Here is a 25,129-nt window from a genome sequence, read left to right as displayed (position 1 = left end):
CAAGAATGAGAGGATTATGCACTGTTTAGGCTCAAGAACATTGATAAAAACTCTCAAGAACAATAGTGAAATAGCCTCTCTTCAACACCCAAAGACATGGGTTATGATGCTTATATTGATTATGGAAAGATTAGGTTATTTGTGCAAAGCCGGCTAGAGAAAAATTTTACTGCAGAAATTTTATTCTATCCAATTTAAATTAGATCAATCTAATTATTTTTGGTCGATCCGAATTTGCGAACGAACTATTCCTTGTCTAGACAAGTTTGATCGATTCAATTTGAGTTTGATCGATCCAATCTTAGTTGGTCAATTCAAATTGAATTTGATTGATCCAAATCTTCAACTCTTGATTTTTCTTCGTTTCAACTCAAACTTGTATTGAATAGGTACAACTCGATCTAACTCTAAAACTTACATTCAAAATTATTTTGTCACTGAATATGCCAATTAAAAAACCTAACAAACTCCCATTCTAGCAATTATGTGACAAAATTCACAAGTCAATGTAACATCAATATCACATATTTAAAAAGAATATAATCATTAAGAAATCAACGTACAAATCTGTTAGATCACAAAATATCAACATAGATTGTACAAGTATTATCCACATCAATATCATCTTTGGTATACAACTACTCCCCCTATCTACAAGCACTCCCAAAATAACTATGAATCATATAATTAAAATATTAATAAACAACCACATAGATGATAGAACCAAACCGTGAGTCCCTTTCTTCTCTCATTTTCAAGAACCTTTCAAACTATAATTTTATGTTAAAAAATTTAATTAATATTCTAATACTCCACATTTCTTCTAAGGGGTAAAGCCTAATACATAAAATATTTAATTGAAATTGAGAGATGATTGATAAAGACAAGGTTCGGGAGAATAAACAGAAGAGTCAAGATTCGAACTTATGACCCCAACTTTGATAACATGTCAAATTACAAGTTATCCTAAAAACTTAACCTAATAAAAATTTATTTCTATATTGATAAAAAAATCATTTAAATTATTTAATCCATAATCTAATCCTAAACCAACAATGATCATTAAAAAAGGAAAAAAAAAAAAGAAAAAAAAAAGGGTAATTTTCACATTTTTCTTTTAAAATTATATATAATATATCAAATAGATGGGTCATTGACTAAAAGCTGAATGTAAATTTTGAAGAGTAATATGTGCCACAATTTTGACAAATGGCATATATCCAGTAAGTTTAACTAAATATATATTAATTATCCAAACCACAGAGAAAGTGAGAGGTGGGAATAGACAAACTAAGATCAAAAAAGTTTTTACTAAATACTTTTTATAAATTAACGTGGTAATTAATATTTTATGTAAATATTTGCTGCCATCTATATTTTAGTGGCTAATTTATAATGAAAGTTATAGTATTCGCATCTATCCTTCTCTAAAATAATAGATTATTAATTAATTACATAGTACTTAAAATTAAATCAACCCTTTCAATATTCAAGAAACCAGATATATACTTGATGAATGAAACGAAAGGGTAAAGAAACTAAAAACCGTATAATTAATTAAATTATTAACTTAATTGAACGCATTAATCCACTGTTTATGAAATTTCAGTGGATGCTAATTAAAGAAACTAAATACTCTTGCGTATATAGTATTTAGCTTAATTAATTGCAGCCCATTGTTTTTGTAATTTCAGTGGACCAGTAATTAATTAATTAAGCTCGATCTATATATATACATATATTCTCATGATATCATTTGCCAAAGAGAAGGAATATTAATTAATTTAATTAACAGCCGATCAGCTCCCATTAATGGCGACATCTGAGAAGCAAGTGATGGTGGTCGGTTTCGACGATCATGAACACAGCGCATACGCTTTGGAATGGACTCTGAAGCACTTCTTCGCTCCCTTTACCTCAAATCCTCCTTTCAAGCTTGTCATCGTCCATGCCAAACCCTCTCCTCCCTCTGTTGCCATTCCCGGTACGTACCTCGACCCAAATCTGCAAAACATGCATTCATACGTCAATGTACGTAGACTAGGGGAATTGTACGACGTACCAGGTGTACGTAGATGCGGTTATTTGCAATATTTACAGCCGCAACATGTTTTTATTAGCTTCATTCGTGTAGTTATCGCGGTTATTATTCGTTATCCGCTTATTGGCATATTTTAGTATTTTTTGCCTTCTTTGGTTCTCTATAAGGACCTATTTGAAACGATTTTGAGTTAGTCCAATTTTTAATGTTTTGGGCTTGTTTAAATTTTTTGTTAAGCCTTAATCTTTTGAAAATATATTGATTTTATATTAATTACTTTTGTCTTTTTTGCCTAAATGTTAGACGAGAAAGCAATACAGCCAATCATGCTAATATAAACATAACCTATATTTAATCCAAAACAATGTCATTTCGATGAATTTATTAAATATAATATATATTATATATATAAAGGGTATGCAAATGCGATTAATAACAGCATCCACATACCCTAAAATCGTTATCCGTGTCCACATATATGGATAGTGATTTTTACTAACCGCATCCGCATGTGCACCGTATATAAAACGTACAAATCTAAACACACACACATATACATAAATACAATATACAAAGACACTTATTATACATGCATGTGCTGATCGATGTGGATGTTTATATAGAACTTGTATGAATTAATGTTCTTTTAATTAAGCATGTATATATATATAAATCGATTGGTTTCAGTACTTTGTGGAGTTGATTAATTAGCTGCAATATTGTTGGTATTCTGATCAATTTTGTAGAAGCCTCCGAAATTTTACGATATACAGAGGCAGACTTGAAAAAGATAGCTGCCCGAGTTGCAGAAAGCGTTGAGGAAATATGCCGCAATAAATTGGTGAGTATATATATATATATATGGCTATTGGATGGTGACATCTTTGATACACATACACACAAATACTGTTTGAAGATATATATGGTTGATGATGCCTTGATGATCAAGGCATATATGAATGTTTGAGATGGATGCTATATATATGTATATATGCGCAGGAGAATGAGGCCATAGTGGAGGTGATGCAAGGAGATCCTAGGAATGTTCTTTGTGATGCTGTGGAGAAACACCAGGCTTCTGTGTTGGTTGTGGGTTGTCATGGGTATGGAGCTATAAAAAGGGCTGTTATAGGCAGTGTCAGTGACTACTGTGCTCATCATGCTCACTGCTCCATCATGATTGTGAAGAAGCCCAAAACCAAACACTAATTAATAAGCCATGATCGATTGATCGATCCTGCTTCAAAAAATGTACTCATGCAATACCTACGTACGGCGGTTGCATATATATATATATATATATATATCAACCAAGTTTAGGTCCAATAAACGTACGTGTGAAAGAGTTTATGTAATATTGTTTTGTCTTTTTGAATTGAGGGGGTTGCTTCAAGATATATAATTAAGTTAATCTTTCTTATTAAAGATATTAATTGTGCAAGTTTCAAAGGATTGTTATTATGGAAGACTTTTGAAGACGCATTAATGGAATCATGAAGACTTATAAATCAGACTTTATGAATTATCAGCTATCAGCCGCCACAAAAGACAAGCAACTTTATTATGGCATCAAGACTTTTTGGATCATTGTCGGAATTGATATGTCATTTGAATTTGAATTAAAAAAATGCTCTCAGAAAATTTAGAAATATTATGAATAATATTTTCACACCTTTTACCAACTTTTCCATAAATAATGTTTTAATCCTCTCTAAACAAAATTGAAAACATTTACATGCTTTTGTCCAAATCATAAATAAGTTGAGCAGCAGTTGTGTTCATCGATCAATATCATTGAGGCCTCATTTGTGCTGCCACTCGCTGGCATGTCACTAATTAATATTAATTGAGGCTTCTTGTTCTGATCATTAATATAGCTCTTTGGTTTGATTAAATTAAATTCTAAAATTCTCATATATTGAGATACCATTTACTAAAGGCTTACTCAAGCTCAATAAGGCCCAAAATACCCATGTCCAACAAAATCCATTTGACCTCGAGCCCATCAAAGCCCAACAGCACTTAGGTTGGGCTTTGCTCAACGGGTCAGATCCTTCCCCTGCCAAGAGAGTCGTCGACCAACAGTCCCCAGCCCAACGGACACGTTGGGAGGGGCCCACCAACAAATGACAGGACTACTTTAATGACTATGTCAATGGAAGTGTTTGCATACCATTATTTATGTCACAACGACCCCATATGCCACCCCGTTAGGCGAGACCAGTGACGGAGCCAGAATTTTGATTCAGGAGGGGCAAAAACAAAAACAAAAATTAATTAAAAATATTAAAAAAAAATGTAAATGACAAAAGAAATAAACAATTAAGCAAATTTTAATTATTATTTAACTCATATAAATGTAACTCGTAATTTTATTTTTTCACTCTTAGCGTTAATTTACTTATTAAAATTAATGAATCGTTGTTGTTGTTTATAATCTTAACTATAATGATATATTTTCATACAATTAAAATATGTAACAAAAAATATATATTCATCAACAATTAATTTTGAAAAATGGTCTATATATAAAAATCAACATAGATGATTTTATTATTAATAGTAAATTTATAAATAAATCAGTGTAAAATTTTAATTATATACCTTAAAATTTTAAAAAACCAAAAGGCTGTCATTTTGCTTTATTTTAAGCACTCTCTTTGCAAACCCCCACACTCAAGCAAATTTATTAGAGATAATTAAGGCTAAAAATTGCATCGAATTTGTCACTAGTTTCGAAAGTTCAGTTTAATATATTCTGAAGTAACTAGTGTTGGGCCCTATTTTCATATAATTATGACTTTTATATACGCAAACGTGGATTTGAGAGTCCAAGACTTCAAGTGCTTTGATAATTTCTTCCTGACACTAGCACTTTTTTTTTTAGACCTTCTTGACACTAATCAAGCTAAGAATCAGACTAGACTACTTTCAATTGCAGACGTGGGCTATAAAGCTTGAACACCTAGCTAGTTTTTTTTTTTTTTTTCTTTTTTTTTGTTCGTTTCAAGTTTTTATGGCTTCAAGCCATCAACTCTCACAGTACGAAATGCTTTTCATTAAAAATAATTAATAAAAAGATGCACCTCACGTTCAAATCAGCAACCCAAGCTCAAGTTTCAATGTGAGCGTGCTGCGATCTGGTCAATGAAACCTTATAAATGAAACTCAACTCAAACCTTATAAATGAAATGGTGCGTTTTTGTCATATAATAAAAACATACCCTAAACGACATCGTTTGTATCTTCTTCTTCGTGAATCTAACTTAACCTAATCTCTAAATCTCTGAAACTGAAAGTTTGAGCTGAGAATCTGAGACTGAAAAATAAAAAATCCATTGCCGCATGTCGCTGTTAATAATAACGATATCTTGTTGAGTGATTGAGGGTGGGCATTCAGAGTATTCAAAAAAAATTTACAAGGGTAAAAAAAAAAAATAGAGGGTTGAGAGGGGGCATCTGCCCCCTCTCGACCCCCCTTGGCTCCGCCCCTGGACGAGACAATCCACACTAACTAGATGTACGTCGAGATCCCAAGAATATGCCGTCCAAACTAAGGATGTCGGCCATCCATGTACCGATAGTATGTTTCCTAGCCAAATGGCATTGTGTGGCCCGAGTTATTATACCAATCTGAAAGGTACCGTGTAGCCCAGGTTACTTCATCCCTTTTCTTATATATAAGAGTTCATTAACTACAAAAAAACACAAATTTTTTCTGAACAATTTTTTTTGACATGTCAAAAGGTCTGACACATCACTAAGCTTTAGTGAAGTGTCATCTTTTTTATGTGTCCAACATTAAGAATTAGTGTATCAAAACTAAAAATTTATTCATGTGTTAATGCTTGACACATCAACAAATTTAGTGACGTGTCAAAAAATGACACGTCACTAAATCAAGGAAAAAAATAAAATAAAATAAAATTTGCTCTCCCAAACATATTTTTTGAATTTTTCGCGGTTGACCTAATAGACAATTTACATTTCCATCAATCCATCGTATACAAGGTCAAAATTTACATTTTCATTAATCATCAACAATCACAACTATTCAAAATCAAAACTCTAGTTTCAACAAACATGCAATCAAATTATCTCTATCATTACCATTAGGGACATGGATATGAACAAAATGTACAGATTACAAAACACAATCTATATATAGATTACAAAACAGGAACAAAAAATACAAATACTTCATCACCAACTATCAACGGTAATCGTTGGGTTTGAGGAGATGTCCGGTGGCCTTCATTCAACCACCTTTGGATGAATGGACGATCATAAGTCTGCATATCAAAACAAATATTATATACATTAGAATTAATTATACATGAGTTTTGCATATCAATTAGAAGAGAAAACATAAGAAATGATTAAAACATAAAGAAAAAGATAGACTATATAAAGATGATAATAATTTTGAAGCATAAATAATATGTTGTCTCCACCCTGCATTACAAGAGAAATATTACCAAATTCATGTGGTTCATATATTATGCACAAGATGATGGGATTCTTTACTTCTGCTGGTTTTTGAAATAATTGTATCCCATTTTACTTTGTTATTTGTAACACTATAAATCTTAATACAATTCCTTTCGGTTGTAATCAAGCCAAAACACTTGAACATTAGAACATCATATCCATCATGGATATGGACAAGTCTTCACTCAAGGAATCAAGTCATACACAATGCATTGAAAACATTAAGTCATACACCAAACCAACCATTAGTTTTTCATACACCACACCAAACCAACCATCAAGTCTTCACCCAAACATTAGTTCTCATTTACATAATTCACAATTAGTAATCAAGTCACACACAATGCGTTGAAAACATCAAGTCATACACCAAACCAACCATTAGTTTCCCATACACCACACCAAACCAACCATCAAGTCTTCACTCAAACATTAGTTTCTCATTTACATAATTCACAACTAGTAATCAAGTTATACACACAATGCGTTGAAAACATCAAGTCATACACACAATGCGAACCTCCAACCTGCAGCCAACACCAAACCAACCAAGATATGACTAACGTCGACAAGAGTTGCAATATCATTCCAAATTCCAATGATAATCTATACAAAAGAAAAAGAAAAATAATAAAAATATAATATTACCTAATACACAAAAGAAGATAGTTACTCATTCGAAGTCGTCACTAAGATCTTCATGACTGAGCGATTGCGCAGCATGCTCCGCATTACCCTGCGAATGATAAAACAAACACAATCAACAAACAATATGATAGAATCATATCAAGTCCTAAGCATTGAGCAACATGTGGATGTAAACAAACGTCATCATACTAAAAAAAAATAAAAAATCATTAATTATTACCTGATCCGCTACCGACAGACGATCTCACATTCAAAAGAGGTGTGGAATCTCTGTTTGGCACTGCGATATGCTGAGTGACCACGAGCACAGACATCGACTGGCGCATCATTGATTCAAGGTGGCTAAAACGGGCCTCCATCTTAGCCTCGTACTCCGCCCACTTAGCGTCGCGCTCTGCCCACTCAGCCTCGCGCTCGGCCCGGTCAGCCTCGCGTACTGGCCGCTCAGCCTCGAGTGCTCTCTCGATTGCTCGGTCGATATATTCTTGCAAGAAGGTGGTGTGCCTCGGATTCTGTGATTGTGCCTGCGAAAGTGTATAGTATAAGTGTATGGTCCCCTGCCCCGGCAGAATATTCGACCTAACCTGCCGAACCCTGTCAATGTACTCGGGCTTATATCCTCATGAAGGAATAAAAAAAAAAAAAAAACATGGCCATAGTGGGTCACTAAAGACCCATGGCCACGCCGTGGGTCAACAAAATCCATTTTGTTTTTTAATAAAAGGGTATTTGGGTCATTTTTGTTTCCTCTGTTAGGATTTGATGAAAAATCTTAGCGGAAGGGGTGGTTGAAAGGGATTGATAAATCAACACCCCACATTGTAAACTTTTGGAGGGAGCGAATTTAAATTTTATCTTGGAGAAGAAGAGAAGTATGTCCCCAGTTGTTTTGGCATTAGCCGTTTCTGGGGTTAAGGGCTTTTGAATAGTTTTGACTCTCCAAAAAATAATTTGTGGAAAAGGATAATGTTTTAAAGGGTTTCTCTACATTTTAGGGATTTCCATAGGCTGTAAATAACACTTATTTTTACTGACTCATGCGCGCGCACATGCACACAAACAATGAGAGAGAGCAAGAGAGAGATGAGTCCAAAATCTATGTTAACACACATTTTAGCTGCGTCTTTGCAACATCCTACAGAGAAGACAATGTTGTTTCAGAGTCACTTAATTTCCTGTGCAGAACTTGGCAAATTGAGAAATGTGTGTTTTATAATGTTGAACCATATCATACCAAAGGAGAAATTAGTAGCGTTTTACCATTTCAGAATAACTTGGATCGTAGGGGTCCTCATCAGGATTCCAGTCATCCATGCTAAACTCAGGAATCGGACAAGTAAAGTCATTGGCATACAACCATTGGCCTTTCTCGACATTTCGGCAATTTGGGCATTGCATCTCTCCCTTCGTATTAAATGCTGAACCAATGCAATCTGCAAAACAGATTAGAAAGGAGCGCAAAACATGTAAATGCATGCACGGCATAAGAAGGGAGAATTGTCAAGTCTAACTTCCTTGCCTTTTTTTTCCTTTCCATTTTTTTTTTTTTTTTTTTATAAGTAAGAAAAATTTATTAAAAAGCGTAAGACGCCCCTAAGTACACAAGGAATATACATACGAACAACCCAGCTAGCCCACAAACGAGAACCCCAAAAAAAATTAAAAAATTAAAAACCCACCCAAAAAAAACCCACAAGGACCTGATCACCCACAACACTCAAAACCCACAAGAAAACCAAAACCCAAATAACAGATGAAGCCCCCATCAATCAACCAAACAAAACCAACAAAAACCCAAGAAAACAACCCAAAGCAACACCCAGCGGGACCCCACCAAACTGCTGAAAAAAGCTCCACCCCAACAAACAGCGGCGTCACCGAGAAGATGAACCAAACCACACCTGTCGAACCAAGAAGCACCCGAAGAAGACAACATTGGCCGTAACAAGAACTCAATGGCAACACCTGAAATCACCAGAGAAGACCCACCAGGCCCAATGAAACCAAGAGAGGCTGCCGGGACCAAAAGAGCCAACGGCGGAGACACCAACACAGCAACCCCGAAACGAAACCCATGAAATAGATCTGAACCCGACAACCCGGAAAAAACCCAGGATCTACTTATGAAAACCAATACATTGCCCACTTGGAAGGAGATTAATCCTATAGCTTGGGCCTGTATCAAACAGAAAAGAGTACAGGCCCAAGAAAACCCATAACAAGACCAGAAGAAACCCCATAGCCAATCCACCTCAAATTTCAAAAACCCAAAAATAACCTTCCAAACCAAACGAATACCGGTTGAAACCCCCTCCTATCCGGTCACCTCAAATTTCAAAAACCCAATTTTCAAAAATCCGAAAATAACCTTCCAAACCCAGAGAATACCGAATGAAACCCCCTCCTTTCCAGTCACCTCAAATTTCAAAAACCCAAAAATACCCTTTCAAACAAAGAATACCAGTTGAATCCCTCTCCTTTCCGCGCTGCAGCCCTACCCCTCGTTTGCAACGCCAAATGGGCAAAAACCTAGGCCTCGAACAGTGAACCCCTCGATCCGACCGCTCCAGAGGAGTCCTTGACCACCGATTCCCAAGACACACCGCCGGTCTCTTCTCTGAGACCACCACTGAATGAGTAGACACAAACAAGACAAAATCCTCTACCTGACCAAAAAGCCCTCTTCAGCCACCCACCGCGAACACCACCACTTTCAGGAACCTGCCAAAGCTGTTGCCGATTCTCCAGGCAAAAGAAACTCAGTGCCCTCTCCAGAGATGCTCCCAAGCTCTCCACCGACAAACAGGAAAATCTCCTTGCCTCTAACCGTAGGGCCGAAGAACCTTCCACCACCACGAGGATGATGCAAGGGGCACACTCTTAGTGGAAAAAGGATGACAGAAAGGAATGGAGGTAAGAGAGAGTGTAGAGGAGCCAAGCTAGAGGTTATGGGATTGTGAACAAGAAAGAAAGCAAACGAACAAACTAAGACAAAAACAACCAAAACCAGAGAGAAAAAACGGAGAAAGAAGAGAAGAGGAAAGGAGAAAAGAAGAGAAGATGAAGGGAGGAGGGAAGAGGAGAAGAGACACAGAGAGAGAGAGAGAGAGAGAGAGGAAGTTAATTTCCAACTCAAAACATAAATACTTGAGAGGTGGGGAAAACATATCCAGTAGTAATAAAAAGGAAAAATTACATTGGCCTTCTTCAGGGCTTCACAGAATTATACTCCATTCTTCCCCACTGTTTAAATTAGACACTAACCTCCCTTAGATTAAAGAATATTATGCAGACCAATCACACTTAAGATATTAACATCAACTAAAAATGAATATTAAATATAAGATTGTTTAAATGTTTAAAATACTATTTTGCCTTTAAAAGTGCAGCAGTCACTAAATTTTTGCTTAGTAAGCATGATACTAACTGTTGGGGTTTGAATAATTTTAAGGAGTGAAACTGGAATCTTTTCACTTCATTTAAATCGAAGGGGGTTACATTGTTCTGTGGTCTTTTTGGGGAAAACGATTGCACCTCGAGGGAAGTTGATTTCCTTTGCAACAAAGCCTGATGAGGTACTGAGTCTCAATTTGCCCATATTTTTAGAATTTTTGGGGGTGTTTTGTGGCATCATTTGTTCACTGAAGAGGCAAACCAGCCAACAAAAAAGTTTAAAAAAGAACAAATAAATAGAGTGTTTCGAATTTTTGGTGTCCTTCAGAATGATATGTGATGGATCTTCCAAAAACCATGCATTTTGAGCGCGTCACGCTAGGTCTTTGAGGGATGGATAGAAGATTTCTGGTGGAGGCAAAAGCGTTTGTCTTCTCGGTTATTGAAGGGGCGTCAGTGCTAAGGGTGGAAGAAAAGCGGAAATTTTATTCCGGTGCGGTACTCCTTAGTAACCAGTGTATCGAATGGCTGATATCGACTATGGAGGTGCTGAGGGGTGGTCATGATCTGTCCGATTCTGTCAAATCTTTCAGGGAGGGGGCGAAGGTGACGATAGTTCGTATTGGAGGTAACATTTATGGCCGGTTTGTGGAGGCAGCGGTCTATGGGGTGGGTGTTCAGAGAGGGTTTCTTCGTATTCCTGAGGGGCGGGGTGGATGGGGTTGGCTCAAGTTTATTAGTGAGTTGCATAAGGCTTCAGAATTTTTTGGTTCTTCGGTAGGGTGCGGGTTCGGTGTTTCCTCGCCGGAGGAGAAGTTAAGGGGGAAGATGGTGGGGGTTTGTTTGGGAAAGGCAGCGGGGCAACTGTCTTTCGCGGAGGCGGTTCGCTCGACGCCAACCATCACTGTTTTTGGTGGCCGGAATCTGGTCTCGCAGGAGCAGTTCCCGATAAAGGAGCGGTCTTGCGCGATTGTCCGGCAGGCGGTGGACTGTTCCGCCTGGGAGAAAAGCCTTTTGGATCCGGTGGGTAAAGACCTCTGTGGCAATGGCTCCAATGTTCGAAAAGTCAGAGAGTGCAGTATAAGGGACAGCGACGTCTCAGTCTGCAGAAAGATTCTAGAACAGGTTGGAGTTTGGCTGGATTGGGTGAGTGGGTCTAACGTGGGCTGGGGCAGGATTTCTTCTGTTGGGCTGAAAATGGGCCGGTGCAGGATCTCTTCAGCTGTGCCTAGAAGGCCACGTTGTAGGGATGGTTCTAGGAAGTTGGGCTTTAAGGCCAACCCCAAGAAGGCTAAGAGGTTTTTCCCGGATCAGGTTTGTGGTCTCGACGAAGCGAGGTTGGAATCTGGAATATCGGGTTTGGGCTCTTCGACGTCGGAAGCCGTGGACGGGTCGAATTCTACTCTTCCGGTGTTCAAGTCAGGCTCGTCGTTGATGGGGGGTTCTTCTCCGGTGGAGATTCCGGCTTTCTCCGCTCATCCTGTTTTGGCCCGGCAAGATGGGTCTAGGTCGGAGAAGACGACGACTGGCATGGGTGGAGGACTGTCGGATTCTGGAGAGGTTCCAAGCGTGTGCACGGCGGTGATTGAAGATGCCTCAGTGTGTGCGGCGAAGCCCAACGTGAGATCATAAGTGTCTGTGTGTGACTCAAACCCGTGTCTGTTTGGGGGGCTGGATTCGGGTTCTAAAGGATTTGAGCTTCCCTCTTTGGGGGCGGATGCGTTGGGAGAGAGGATTCGTTTGTCTCTTCCAGTGATGGCGGACAGTGGGGCTCCCATTTACCCGTCCGAAACAAAATCGGTCATGAGGTATCAGCGGAAATCGAAGGCCAAAGCGAGTAAGTTGGATATTTCCCTAATTGATGAGGCAGTGACAGCTTTGAGTTCGCCGATGATGCAGTGTTTGGGTACTTCCCAGGATTTGGACGGGTCTGTGGTTTAGAAACTGCCGATGCCATGTGGGGGAGTGGGTCTTCGGCGCGGGTTCCTTCTCCCGAGAGTACCCTCCCCCTTGAGCGATTGCAAATCGATGACCGTTGACAAGGGTGAGACCCCCAACTCGAATGGCTTGATCCAATCTCAGGAGTGGCCGGTAGGGTTTAGCCCATCTGGGGAGATTGTCTTGTGGGATCAGGGAGAGAAAGGTGACTCTCCTCACCCCTTGGGCGTTATTCCTCCCGACTTACTTTTGGAGTGGGAGTCGGATGGTGCTGAGTATGGAGATTCGGCCCTGGCTTTGTTGGATGCCACTGATGAAGATTTTCATCGGGATAGTATGGGGAAGCGGTATAAGATCAAAGGAAGGAGAGAACTGCAGAATCTGAAGAGCTCCATAAACTACGACGGTGCGAGTGTGCGTTCTAGGAGTAGAAGAGGAAAGGCTCAGGTTCTGTAGTTTGTGGGTTGTGTGTGGGGTACGGGTGTTGTGTTTTAGGGTGTTGGTTCCTGTGGGTTCTTGGGTGGGTTTATTGTGTGGTCTTTGAGGGTTTGGGTTGGGGTTCTTTGTTCTTGTAGGCTTCGACTCTCGTGGGTGGTGTTGGTGGGCTTCTCTCCTTTTTTTGGGCTGTTTTTTTTATTTCCAGCTTTGCGTTTTCTCTTGTATACTGTCGGTGTACTAAGGGGCGCATGACGCTTTTAATAAAGTCAGTTTATTACTTATCAAAAAAAAATAATTTTAAGGAGCTTACTCCTAACTAGTTGCCTATTGCAGCTTATTTCTTCACAGACATATTACTCCTTATTCAGTTTAAAAATTCAGTTTTTTTTTTTTTAATTGTTAAAATAAAACTCAAATTTCGAAGAAATTTGCTTCCTGTGAGGGTGGTGAACATAATTTTTGAAATTAGGACAGAAAAGTTAGACATCAGAAACCAAGGGTCCAATAATAATTTTCAATTGAAAAGAGTACCTTTTCCTTTCCTTTTCTTTTATTCCTTTTTTTTTTTTTTGGATGTGCGAATTAGTAAAATAAGTTGAAAACCTTTGATTTTAGTGACCTGAGGGTGATTGCTATATAAGATTTTCTAATTTAAGGGAGATTACTACCTAATTTGAAACAATGAAGGAATGCAATGTGATTTCACCAAAACTCGGTGGAGGTTAATGTAATTGTCCCTTTCAAAATTGGCATCGCTATAAACATATACATTTATTTATATTGTGAGTGTCCATTTGTGGGTGCATGTTATATGAGTGAAATCCAAAGTCAACCAATTTCAAACCATACAAGCATAGGATTCAGAACTTTTCACTAAAATTAACAAATATGCAATGTGTATTCATATTTTTTCCAAAATGGAATTGTGTCTCTTTTCAAACAATTATAGTAAAACCATTTATATTCATCTCTTGATAAGTGTATATACCCATTAATATTCATACTCACAATTATTTCCTGATTCACTCAATGATTCCCAATAGCACCAACAAAGAATATATTTCCAAGTCTAATTTTTTTTTTTATAAGTAATTTCCAAGTCTAATTTTTCTACTGCATGAGATGAAAAAGAAAAATAAACAGATCATATTAAACCAAAAATAACTAATAAGCAGCACATCCATTGACAAGCAAGGACCAAAATGGTGACGGCCCTAGAGTTATAAAACTAACCAAGCTCCCACAAAAACTGGTAAAATGATCCCTTTTTTTTTCCTTAAATAATGTAAAATGATGATAAAGGATTGGTAGTGCCAAAAGAGTAGCTTCCAGACCCAACACACCCTGCTTTTACTTTATAAAAAAATAATAATAATAAAAATAAAGGATTGGCAGTGTAGCAGCAACATTTAAAAGCCCATTCATTGGCAGCACAGTAGCCACCTGTAAGCCCATTCAATAACTTTACACAACTAGTTGCCATCAGGATAATCTGCAAACTTTCTCAATAAATAAAAGATGCTGCAGCATGTCAAATGTGTAAAGCGTCATGGAATAACACATCTAAGAGCACATACCTACGAGTTGATCATGCAACCAATGAGGCCTATGAAGTTGATGATATCACCAACTTCACATTTCAACAAGTTGGTAGGTCTCATCAAAATCTTATCTGAAGAAGCAAGGAAGGTTATTGGATGCTCAGGCACATATTGCTACTTAATATTTAATTGTGTATGTCTCTACGAATTGAAATCTGTACAATCCATGAAAAAAAAAATGATAAGTAATAAATTTTATTAAAAAAAGCGTAAGGCGCCCCTACATACAGGAAGTATACACAAAAACAGACAAAACTACCCTCAAGAAGAAACCCCAATAGACCCACAATCCATGAAAAATTGAACAATTCCAGTATGTTCTCTAGGTTTTAAAATAACTTCAAAGCGTTGATTAGTATTTGTATTGAACCAGGCCACACAATTGCAACTCCTTTGAGATAAAGTTCACAATTTGAACTAGAGCACAATAGTTGTCTCTCATTGAACTCAACCCCCTTAAACCTCTATTTACCAACAACTTTAGAACTGTGTGACCTTTTCTTGTAGCTCTTTTCCTGAAGTACCTATGGAGATTGATATACTTGACCTTATGATAGAAGGCAAAAGAAGCAGGAAAGGACCAAAAGAATACTCCGGGTAATTCATGAGAATTTTTTTTTGAAAACTCTACATAAATGCAGCAACTCAACACACGCACAGAGTTTTGAATAATAACACCAAAATTTCCATTTTCTTCCAGACAAGTTTACATGATCAATATCATGTTCCTAGTAGATGCTGATCCAAACTTCACGTGAAAATCATTGGGCAGAGAATAAGAGAGTCTATTTTTTCCTTGCCTTGTTGTTCGTCCATTTCAACACCCCGAGTACAACTACAGTATCTTATGTACTAGTTTTTGCATGACTTGCAACATTTGCATCATTAAACAAGCCTAGTTCCATATGCCCTTGAAACTAATAGAACAGTCACTCTACACCCAAAAAGAAAAAGAAAAGAAGTAGAGATGATACCTCCGTCCATTTTTCCGTCCAAAACTGATGGATTTCCACATCATCGACACGTGGCACACTTAAAATTGCAACACCTGTCCTCAAATGCCACGCCAGCGCTGACGTGGTTGCTTTTTTTTTTTTTTTTTTTTAAGGCTTTAAAAAAAAATTGTATGGCTCAAGGCCAGTTTTTGAGGTGGCCGAACCACCCCCATTTGGCTTGGGGGTAGCTTGGCCACCCTGAGGTGGTTCAGCCACTCCCAAACCGGCTGGTCTGGGGGTGGCTGAACCACCCACGTTGCTCATGGGGGTGGATCGGCCACTCCCAAGGGCCAAAACCTCTTTTTCTTTTCCCTTTTTTTTTTTTTTTTTTTTTTTCACTTTGGCCATTGGGGGTGGCTGAACCACTCCCAAGGGCCATGGGGGTGGTTCGGCCACCCTAAAACTGGCCTTGGGGGTGGCTGGCTCAAAGGAGTGGCTCAACCACACCTACAATTTTTTATTTATTTATTTTTTAAAAGAGCCTTAAAATAAAATAAAAATTTTAAAAAATATATGGTAGCCACGTCAACGCTGACGTGGCATCTAGGGATAGGTGTCGCAATATTACACCGACACGTGTTGGATGATGTGGCAATCCGTTAGTTTTGGACAGAAGTACTATCTCCGTCTTTTCCCATAATGCAGGTACCATTTGTGATAAAAAAAAAAATGAGGCACAAGAGGAAAAAAATAAAGTTTTGACACCACATGGGACAAAAAAGGTACTTAACCCAAACAAATATTTGGCCATTTTTTACTGCTACAAATTACTCCGACAATCAAAATCCTTCATATCTTTTCAAAATATCCTCTCGTGTTCTACACTTTTTTCTTCTAGTACAGCCAATTTATACCTTGTATTGTCATAAGCAAGCATTGAAAACAATTAGAGATCTCAGCTCATACAATCACCTACTGGGCAACAGTATCCTATTCAATTATGCACACATTTTCCTCCCATTTATTTTCACTATCACGGTATCACCAATACCATCAGTATTCTTGATGAGATTTCTCCACCAAGCTTGATTTTCTGTGAAATTCAACCAATGGTCTACAAGCAGTGAAATTTGACACCATGAAGATGCCCTTCCCCACACAAAACACATTTCCATACCCAAAAAGAAAATGTTAGAAGCATTCAAAATTCTACAACAGAAACTGCAAAAAGTAACTAATACTTAACGTACAACGATAAAATACTCTTCAGAAATTCAACTTCATTCTCCAAAACCCTAAAACTTTTTTCCTTTATAGTCGTATTTCAACACAAACCCAGCAGCCAAATTTCAACATATTTCAACAATTTCAATCACCAAACCAAGAACAAACTCGCTTACCCAGGTGGAACTCATGCCCACATTGCAGCTTAGCCCTGGATCTTCCTCCACTATCCGACACCAAATCCAAGCAAATCGAGCAATGAACCCCAGAAACTATAGGTTCCACGCCCCTAGCAGCACCACCACCCCCATCACCGTCCATTGGAAGATGATGGCGATGATCAAGTTTGTCCTTTTGAACCCAAACCCACAACTTCTACTTCACCGCAAAATCTTCTCTCTCTCTCTCTCTCTCTCTCTCCACGTTCTTCTCTCTCCGAGCTGTCAGATTACACGGACTTTCCTGGAATTTTATATGGAATAGAATAATTAACAATTTAACAGGCACCCGAAAAACTGGTCCGGGTTTTTCGATTTGAAGGAACGACGTCGCTCTTTCATTCTGTATCTACACTAGTTGTGGTGGCGACATTTTATAGCATGTTCCTGTGTTTGAAAATTGTTTAAATACTATTTTTTAAATATCAAATTTTTTTTATATATTTTTTTTAATTTTGTCTCAAATTCTTTAAACTATCCAAACATAATTTTAAAAAATAAATTCTCTTAACATTCACAATTTTTTAAAAAATCACACACTCAAACGAGTCATTAGGTTGTAAAGGCGACACGATTTCGTATTAAATACTAGTAGACTTTATAATTTGGGTAAAATGAAATTTAGTCCCTTCGTTTTCATGGGATTTTAATTTAGTTCAATTTTGACAATTAGATCCTTAGATTTTTCTCTAATTTCAAAATAGTTACTTCATCAAGTTATCGTTCAATAATTCAGAGACGAAGCCATAAATTCTTACGGGCAGAGGCCAATGGCCAAAAAAAAAAATTTGGTAGCGGCCAATAAAGCTATTTTTCCTTTAATTTTTTATATTTTTTTTCTCACCTTATAATTTATTTTTTTTAGGAAATTGGAGGGGGGGAGGGGGGGGGGGGGAGTTCGTCTCTAGTTCAATTAATTAATTGCTACATCAAACCGATCCATTAATATCATGTAGCTCTTGTTTGACACGTCATGTGCCAAATGTGCATGCCACGTGACACAATTACTTTAAATTACAAATATACTTTAAATAAAAAATAAAAATTAATTTTTTTTTTTTTTTTTTTTTTTTTTTTTTTTTTTTTTTATAGGTAGCCGGCCAACTTTGTCATAACAATTGACACATGAAGTGCCAAACGAGAACCACGTGGCACTAATTGATTGATTGATTTGATGTAGCATGCCGTTAATTGAACGATAAGTTAACAAATGGACCTATTTAAAATTATAGAACTACTTAAAGACTTAATTGTTGAAATTAAAAACTAAAAGATTAAATTGAAATCGCATACTAAATTTAAATTTTTTCCTTATAATTTTATACTAGTGGTGGCTACACAATGGTGAGTAGAATTCTCAGCTGAGGTGAAATTATCCAAAAATTAGATATGACTATTTATAGTTTTATATTTAAAGGGGTAATAATATCACTTAAAAAAATTATGCTAATGTAGTTTGTTATGTGAATGCTTAATTGAACATGTGACTCGCCTCTTAACCTAGAAAGAAGTTGGGTCAAGCTTTTTGATCCTGTCTATTTTGTAATTTGGAGAATTAGTGATAGAAAATTTGAGGATCTTAAGCCTCTTTGTCAAACACTAGGTTCTTAAGCATTCTAAGTACCATATTTTTTTTCTTTTTATTTTAGTTACTAATTTTTTACTACAAAGCAAGACTATTTATTTCACTCTCTACTTTATTTAAATATTGTTTTTCAATCTTTTTATTTTGATTTTTTCCCACTTCTCTCTCTCACACACTCTCTCTCACCTCGCACACGCCCCCTCCCTTGATTTATTTTCCAGCCCAACTCCCATTTCCCCACTCTCACTCTTGCTCACCACCATAGAATTAATCAGAAATTTAAGAGAATAATCGACTTTGGCGAGTATTGGCGTTAAAGAGCTGGAGCCTGGAGGGTGAAAGAGAGGGATTGAGAGACGATTTGGTTAGATGGGTATCGATTTGGGGGTGTAATTTTCGGATGTGTGTGATTTTCGGATTTAATTGAAGAAGAGTTTTCGGTTTTTTGGTTTGTTGTTGTTGAGAAAGATGAGCGAACCAGAGAAGGGGGGAGAGAGAGAGAGTTTACTGTAGCAAATTTTACTAAAAAATTTATTTTGAAGCGTCTGCTTGAACTTAAAAAAGATCGGAAAGTGATTCATACACTACAAGTACACAATACCAAGGCATATTGGGGTGGGGTTTATACATGTGGATTCCTTCCAATGTACCTTAACATTGGAGGAGACCCACATATATAGGTCTCACCTCAATATGCCTTAGTATTATGCACTTGTAGTGCATGTATCACTTCCCTGCTAACCAAATTTTAACATAACTTTTATCTTTTACTGTTTTTAACGGAAAATACAAGATGAAAGATAAAAATGCCAACAACGCATGTCTACCTAAAAGACAACTACTCGTAGACATTTTATGGAGAGGCAGAGATGCCCTCCTTATTTACTACTACCTAATATTATATTAATAACTTAGGACATGCGTCACTTAATGTAAGGCATTGATGTGGATCACTGTTAACCTTGATGGAAGGTGCATTCCAATCTTTAGGATGATGAAATGAATCACCTGTCACGTTTTTTGAAATTGAGATAGCCATTTGATTATGCCTCTACTTAGAGGCGAAGAAAAGGAGGATTGGTAGGGGCCATGCCCCTCCAATTTGTTGGAAAAACAAAATTATATGGTTGAAAAAACAAAAAATTCTAAAAAAAAAATTATACTTTTAGTCATTAGCCCCTTCTCAACAATATAAACGAAATGAAAATAGTAAACCATGTTTGATTCCCGAGAAAATGAGAAACAAAAAATTGTTGAACTCTCAAAAGAAAATGGAAAAAGAACCCCAAATGCTAACTGTCTGAGCGCGTGTGTTTCGGTGCGTGCCGGTGGTGATTATTGACCATCCGATCCAGGACCTGCCATTCTTGGACGTGCTAAGGTGGTAGGAGATCGCGTTGTTTGTGCCTGTGGGAGGGTTCAAGGAACTAAAACGTGTCTTGAGGCGCACGTATGGAGATCTACACGAGCAAATGAGCAAATTAGGTGTGAAGGCGAGTCAACACTTTGTGTGGAACGAGGTGCCACAGCCGTTGGATTTGTTTCATACGGTGATGTATGAGCTGTGGCTGAGACGGCATACCATCAGATACCCTTGGAGTTGGAGAGAATGGGATTAGGGAACCCAAAAGTCTCGGGCGGACAATGGACTCCCTTTTGGGCTGTTGTATAGATTTTGTTGACTTGGTTAGTCAAACTTGGATGGTGGACCACGAAAACTGGATTGTGGTAAATCAAGCAATTTTTTTAAGTAATTTCCTGATACATGATCTATCTCCTACAATTTTTTAAAATTTAAAATTATCAAATTATGTAAATTTAGGTCGTTTAATGCATTGCATGAAAAATTTTACATATTAAAAATGTGGCAGGTTAATAATCAAAATTGAGTATATTTTTATCAAGTCGTATAAAAAATTATAAATAAAAAACTGTCTTTTAGTTTAGTAAAGAAAAAATATCTCTTCAAAAGTGAAGAAAAAATATTTTAAACTTATTATTTTTTTTTATTGCCTCGCAAACATGGAGTAATGCTACACATCATCCCCTTGTCCTCCTTTTGTCCTCCCAAATTTGATGTGGCTCGTAAAATCACCATTGAATTTATGATAGATCATTATTGAATTTTGATCCAATGGTGATTTTAAGAGCCACATCAATTTTGGGAGGATAAAAGGTGGACAAGAGGATGATGTGTAGCATTACTCCGCAAACATGTTATCAGGGGCAAATTTAAGGAGGACCGGTATAAGCTATGGTCTCCCTCAATTCCCCCCCCCCAAAAAAAAAAATAGCCTACTGCCCCTACCAAAAAAAAATTTGGCCCTTGACCCCTGCCCATAAAAGTTTCTGGTTTCGTCCCTGCCTCTACCAGAACCCACATGTATGAAATAGGTATTTAATCTTTTTTTTAAAAAAAAAGTAATTTGATTCTACAATCAATAAATCAAATAGAACAAATATTTCTTTGGAAAACATTTTATAGAAGATGTTAGATTATCAAGAGAAAGGCTGTTAGAGAATATATTCTCCATATAATTGTGATTAGATATGCATGGTAGGAGAATATATGAGATTGTACGAGTTGATTGTAATTTATTATAATCAAATCAAAATTAAATTAAATATATTCAATTTTGATTTGATCTGATCTTCTTTCATACATTTTTGTATTTTCCATACATTCCTATAAATAAGGACTAGTATTACTATTATGTGTAAAACATTAAGAAACAACCAAATGCACTTGAAGTGTAGTTTTTCTCTGTGTGTATGTTTATACTTGTTTATGTAAAATAAAAAATATAAAAGCTTTATATTTAATTTCATATTAAATTGTAAGTAGGAGTGTAAACCCGGGCTACCGAGTTATCTGGACCGGGTACTGAAATTTTTTTAAAAAATGACTTTTTTCTCTAACTACAACAAAGCCCTTAAATCAATGTTGCAGAAACTGGCATCAGAACTGAAGGACATCAAATACTCCTACTTCGATACTTACAGTATCCTTACAAACTTAATTGACAAAAACCAAGCTTCTTATGGTACGAATTAATCTCCTTCTCAAATATTTGTTTTTAATATATGCAGAAATATAGAAATGTTTTTGTCACTTCGATCAGGATTTGTAGATATAGGTCAGAAGTGCTTGTTGCGGGCTTCGCCATCTCCACGCTCAGATTCTTTGCCTCCCACTCGAACCCTATTGCCCCAGCAGAAGCGACCATGTCTTTCGGGACAGACACCATCCTACATAAGCTTCTGCTTGCCTCGTTGTAGATAGTATGTTTCATGGTTCTTCAACATACACATTTCCCATGAATGTGATGAGCAGCCTAGCTGCTGTTTAATTACCCATGCATTCTCCTGGTCATCAGTGAAAGAGAGCCGAGTCCACAAAATTTTAGAAAAGACCATAAAAAGATTGTGTACGTACAACTTACTTGCTATATATATATATTGAAAAATAAATATGAGTCCTATTGGTGTGTAATGAACCGTAAAACATGCAACCAAAATATTAAAACAGTAAAAACAATAGACATATTTTAGTTACGAAGTGAAAACTCTTTGAACTAAAGAGAAAAATTACTCTGGAACAGCCAAACTCAATAAATTCACTATCATAAGAAATAGCTAGTTACAAGACAGTTGTACTCGTAAATCTCATTGCAATAATCATATATATCTTGAACTCTGACACGTACCTATTCGCGAAGGCCTCTCAACCAGACCTCATGTCTGAAGAGTTATTCAATGAACTCCTTTAACTTAGAGCTCCTCTCTAAGTTAGACTTCAAATTGTTGAATAAAACAACAACAAAAATATAAACTCTAAGAGAGTTAGCACATCTAACAATTTCTGCCTAAACACTCTCTCTTAGCACACTAGAATTCAATATCAAATTCCTTACAAAACACAACTTATAAGCTTCTTTAAATAGGCGTCAAAAATCCTAATTATACAAGAATTCAGATTTGCATTGGCGGGGTCTGGACAGGAAATTGGGCGTCCGAACGGATAGCAGCAATCTTCATAAGTTGCTGAAGTGCGTCCGGACGGTTGAGTAGAACCCTTCCACTGTTCACAGTCACCTCATTTCTGTTCGAACACTAGTGCGAACATGTGCTTTCTGTGGGTCGCGTCCATTGGGTCCTTCAGACATTTATGCGAGCATCAACTCCCTATGGTTCACATCTGATGAGCTGTTCGAAAAGGAACCAAACACTGGCTAGTGTCCGAACACTTCCTTTGACAGTCCAGATGGTCTAAAATGAAAACCGACTTTTTGAACTATAGAGTCTCTAGAATCTTCCTTGTATCAGAATCTTTCATTTCTTGAGTAAATATACTGCAGATCTTACCTTGTACAGTCATTCCCAGATTGAAATATTAATTCTGCAATAATATCTTAAAAAGCTTCTGAATTATGGTGTCCCTGAAAAAACAGTGTCTGGAAAAGGAAGTGTTTTTGTCTACAGAATGTAGCTAATAAACTAACAAACTCTCCATTTGGCCATTCTGGATTGTGGGACAAAAACACATAACCGGTCCAAAAATAAAAATTACTCACCTTTTTTGTCTCCAGGGCATCTAATACACTCCCCCTAAGTTGCACTTTTTATTTAACTTAGTCCGTTAGTGATCGTCTCTTTTAGCAATGAATTGATCACTAACTCTTTCTATATGGACAAATGTAAAAAATTATTTAACGGCACATTCAACAGTGGATCTTTTTGTATCCATATTTTCTATGAATTTATTGCTTTTTAATGTTTGTGCTACAACCTATAAAGAATGCCATAATTTTTAGTTTCTAGATTCAACTAGCAAGTTGTTTAATTTGACCATCTTTTAAAAAAATAATTCTCACAAGAATTATCAGAAGTTAAAAACCAGAGAGAGAAAAAAAAAAAATTACCTTAGGAGAGCTTTGGATAGTGCACAAATTCATCGCATGAGAGGAATAAACTATCTAGCATTTAGATGCAGAAGATAAGCTTAGCAGATATCAAACTATAAATCTCAATTATATATAATCATATTTCATCGATGCACAAATATATCATGTAAAGACACATGAGATATCTGGAAAGTTAAACAAAATAAAAAAAATAATTTTTGTACCCCATCTCCCCCTTTTTTTATTGTTGAAAAAAAAAAAACACACTTAAAAGAAAACAACAAAAACATGCTTTTCAAAGAAAAAAAAAAATTAATTATAGCATGTAAGGTAAAAGCAAACCTATCCTCATAGAGAGATTTGAAATTACCAAGACAGAAAAGTAGCTGTCCAACGTGCTTTTTCTGTTATCCTCATAAAAACCTGCAAAAAAATCTCTAAAGAAAACTAGAGAATGATGAGGATAGAATTCCAAGCAAAGATGCAAAGCATGATCAAAGCAATATGACAATGAATAAGATGCAATGAAAAAAATCAGACATGCTCTAGGATAAGAACCATGGTCCCAGGCATGCCAAATACTCACCTACCACTAGGTGAGTCCACTCCCCCTTAAGGAGTGAATGATATCATCCTTTCTTACCCATACCTTCTTTACCTTTGGGGCAGGGTTGTGAGCATTGTCCAATTTGTCCAACCTTGTTAGGACAATCTTTATCATGCTGACAAGCCATTCATAGAGCTGATTGTCCTTGGGCTTGCGAGGCTTCAACTTGAAATAGTCGGCCTTGGTGTGGCCAGTCTTGCCATAGTGACGGCATGAGAGAGCAACCCTTTGGGGGTATTGCCGCTTTTGCCGAGGAACATGATGAGGCTTGGAAGGTTTAGAGCCAGATTTACCTTTCTTTGGCTCTTGTTTCTTGATCCGAAGCTTGTGAGAGCGGATCTGAGGACAGTGTGGTTTGATGTGACCAGTGACACCACACTGATGGCAGTTAGGTAGGCTTCTTGATTTGGAATGCTTCATTACAGGCACTGCATGTTTAATGTTAACATTCTTACAAGCAATAACAATTGCCTTACCTTTGTCCTCACATGCATTTTGAGGCTCTGCAACTTCAAGCTTCACAAAGACAGTTTTAGAAGAAGAGGCAATGTTAGAAACATTAGAAACAGAAGCAGTTTTATCAAAATCTAAGCCAGTTTTATCAAATGAGCACTTTTGCCCTATCAGCATTTGAGCTAGCTTATTATCAGTAAATTTTTCTAACTGCACCTGTGCCTCAACCAACTTATCTTCTAAGCCTTTGATCTTATTAATTAATTTTTTTTTCTCTGTTTGCAAAAGATTCAGTTTCAGCACATTCTTTTGGTTTACCTCTCTCAATTTCATGAATTTTATGTAGAGCTTTTTGTAAACCTCCTCAAGATCTTCATCATCACTACTCTTAGAATAATAAGACTCTTCAGGATCATTATGTGAAGTAGTTAAAGCTAATAGCTTAGAATCTTTACCTGAAGTCTCTTCTTCATCCGAATCATGCATCACTGAGAGTGGCATTGAGAGCCTTTACTTTAGCCTACTTGAGGTTTTCGCAATCAACTCGGATATGCTCAAAACTTGAACACTCAAAACATCTAGGATCTCTAGGATCCTTTTCATTAGTATCACATTTTTCTTGGTCAGTACTTTTGGGGTTGTCTTGAAAATTA

At 36.9% G+C, this 25,129-nt stretch overlaps 2 protein-coding genes and 1 long non-coding RNA gene across 3 annotated transcripts; 1 reads left to right on the top strand and 2 right to left on the bottom strand.

Moving 5' to 3' along the window:
• Window positions 1-1,747: 1,747 nt before the first annotated feature.
• Window positions 1,748-3,482, top strand: LOC133851928 (universal stress protein PHOS34-like). The gene is made up of 3 exons (XM_062288559.1): window positions 1,748-1,984; window positions 2,788-2,882; window positions 3,041-3,482. Exons 1-3 carry the CDS (start codon window positions 1,813-1,815, stop codon window positions 3,248-3,250), a joined length of 477 nt encoding a protein of 158 aa, XP_062144543.1. The 5' UTR covers window positions 1,748-1,812; the 3' UTR covers window positions 3,251-3,482.
• Window positions 1,802-2,805, bottom strand: LOC133851930 (uncharacterized). Its single transcript, XR_009895859.1, has 2 exons — window positions 2,732-2,805; window positions 1,802-2,004 (listed from the first exon to the last, which is right to left on the bottom strand). It is a non-coding gene; the product is annotated as an uncharacterized LOC133851930 (long non-coding RNA).
• A 2,545-nt stretch (window positions 3,483-6,027) lies between the features above and the next one.
• On the bottom strand, window positions 6,028-17,187 carry LOC133851681 (E3 ubiquitin-protein ligase IPI1-like). The gene is made up of 5 exons (XM_062288212.1): window positions 16,886-17,187; window positions 8,441-8,613; window positions 7,401-7,704; window positions 7,181-7,268; window positions 6,028-6,333 (listed from the first exon to the last, which is right to left on the bottom strand). The coding sequence occupies exons 1-4, from the start codon at window positions 17,028-17,030 to the stop codon at window positions 7,264-7,266; spliced, it is 627 nt and encodes a 208-aa protein (XP_062144196.1). The 5' UTR covers window positions 17,031-17,187; the 3' UTR covers window positions 6,028-6,333; window positions 7,181-7,263.
• Window positions 17,188-25,129: the final 7,942 nt, after the last annotated feature.

This window comes from Alnus glutinosa, chromosome 12, assembly GCF_958979055.1.
Source record: "Alnus glutinosa chromosome 12, dhAlnGlut1.1, whole genome shotgun sequence".
NCBI lineage: Eukaryota > Viridiplantae > Streptophyta > Magnoliopsida > Fagales > Betulaceae > Alnus > Alnus glutinosa.
The sequence above is the reverse complement of the archived record's forward strand: the minus strand, read 5'-3'. Positions and strand labels throughout refer to the sequence as shown.

What these genes read in the sequence shown, in the direction of transcription:
- LOC133851928 (XM_062288559.1), top strand. Translation starts at nt 1,813, where the DNA reads ATGGCGACATCTGAGAAGCAAGTGATGGTGGTCGGTTTCGACGATCAT. An exon ending in TCCCTCTGTTGCCATTCCCG is followed by an intron (nt 1,985 to 2,787) that starts GTACGTACCTCG and finishes TCAATTTTGTAG; the next exon opens with AAGCCTCCGAAATTTTACGA. An exon ending in AAATATGCCGCAATAAATTG is followed by an intron (nt 2,883 to 3,040) that starts GTGAGTATATAT and finishes ATATATGCGCAG; the next exon opens with GAGAATGAGGCCATAGTGGA.
- LOC133851681 (XM_062288212.1), bottom strand. Translation starts at nt 17,030, where the DNA reads ATGGACGGTGATGGGGGTGGTGGTGCTGCTAGGGGCGTGGAACCTATA. An exon ending in TGGGCATGAGTTCCACCTGG is followed by an intron (nt 8,614 to 16,885) that starts GTAAGCGAGTTT and finishes TCTGTTTTGCAG; the next exon opens with ATTGCATTGGTTCAGCATTT. An exon ending in ATCCAAGTTATTCTGAAATG is followed by an intron (nt 7,705 to 8,440) that starts GTAAAACGCTAC and finishes ACACTTTCGCAG; the next exon opens with GCACAATCACAGAATCCGAG.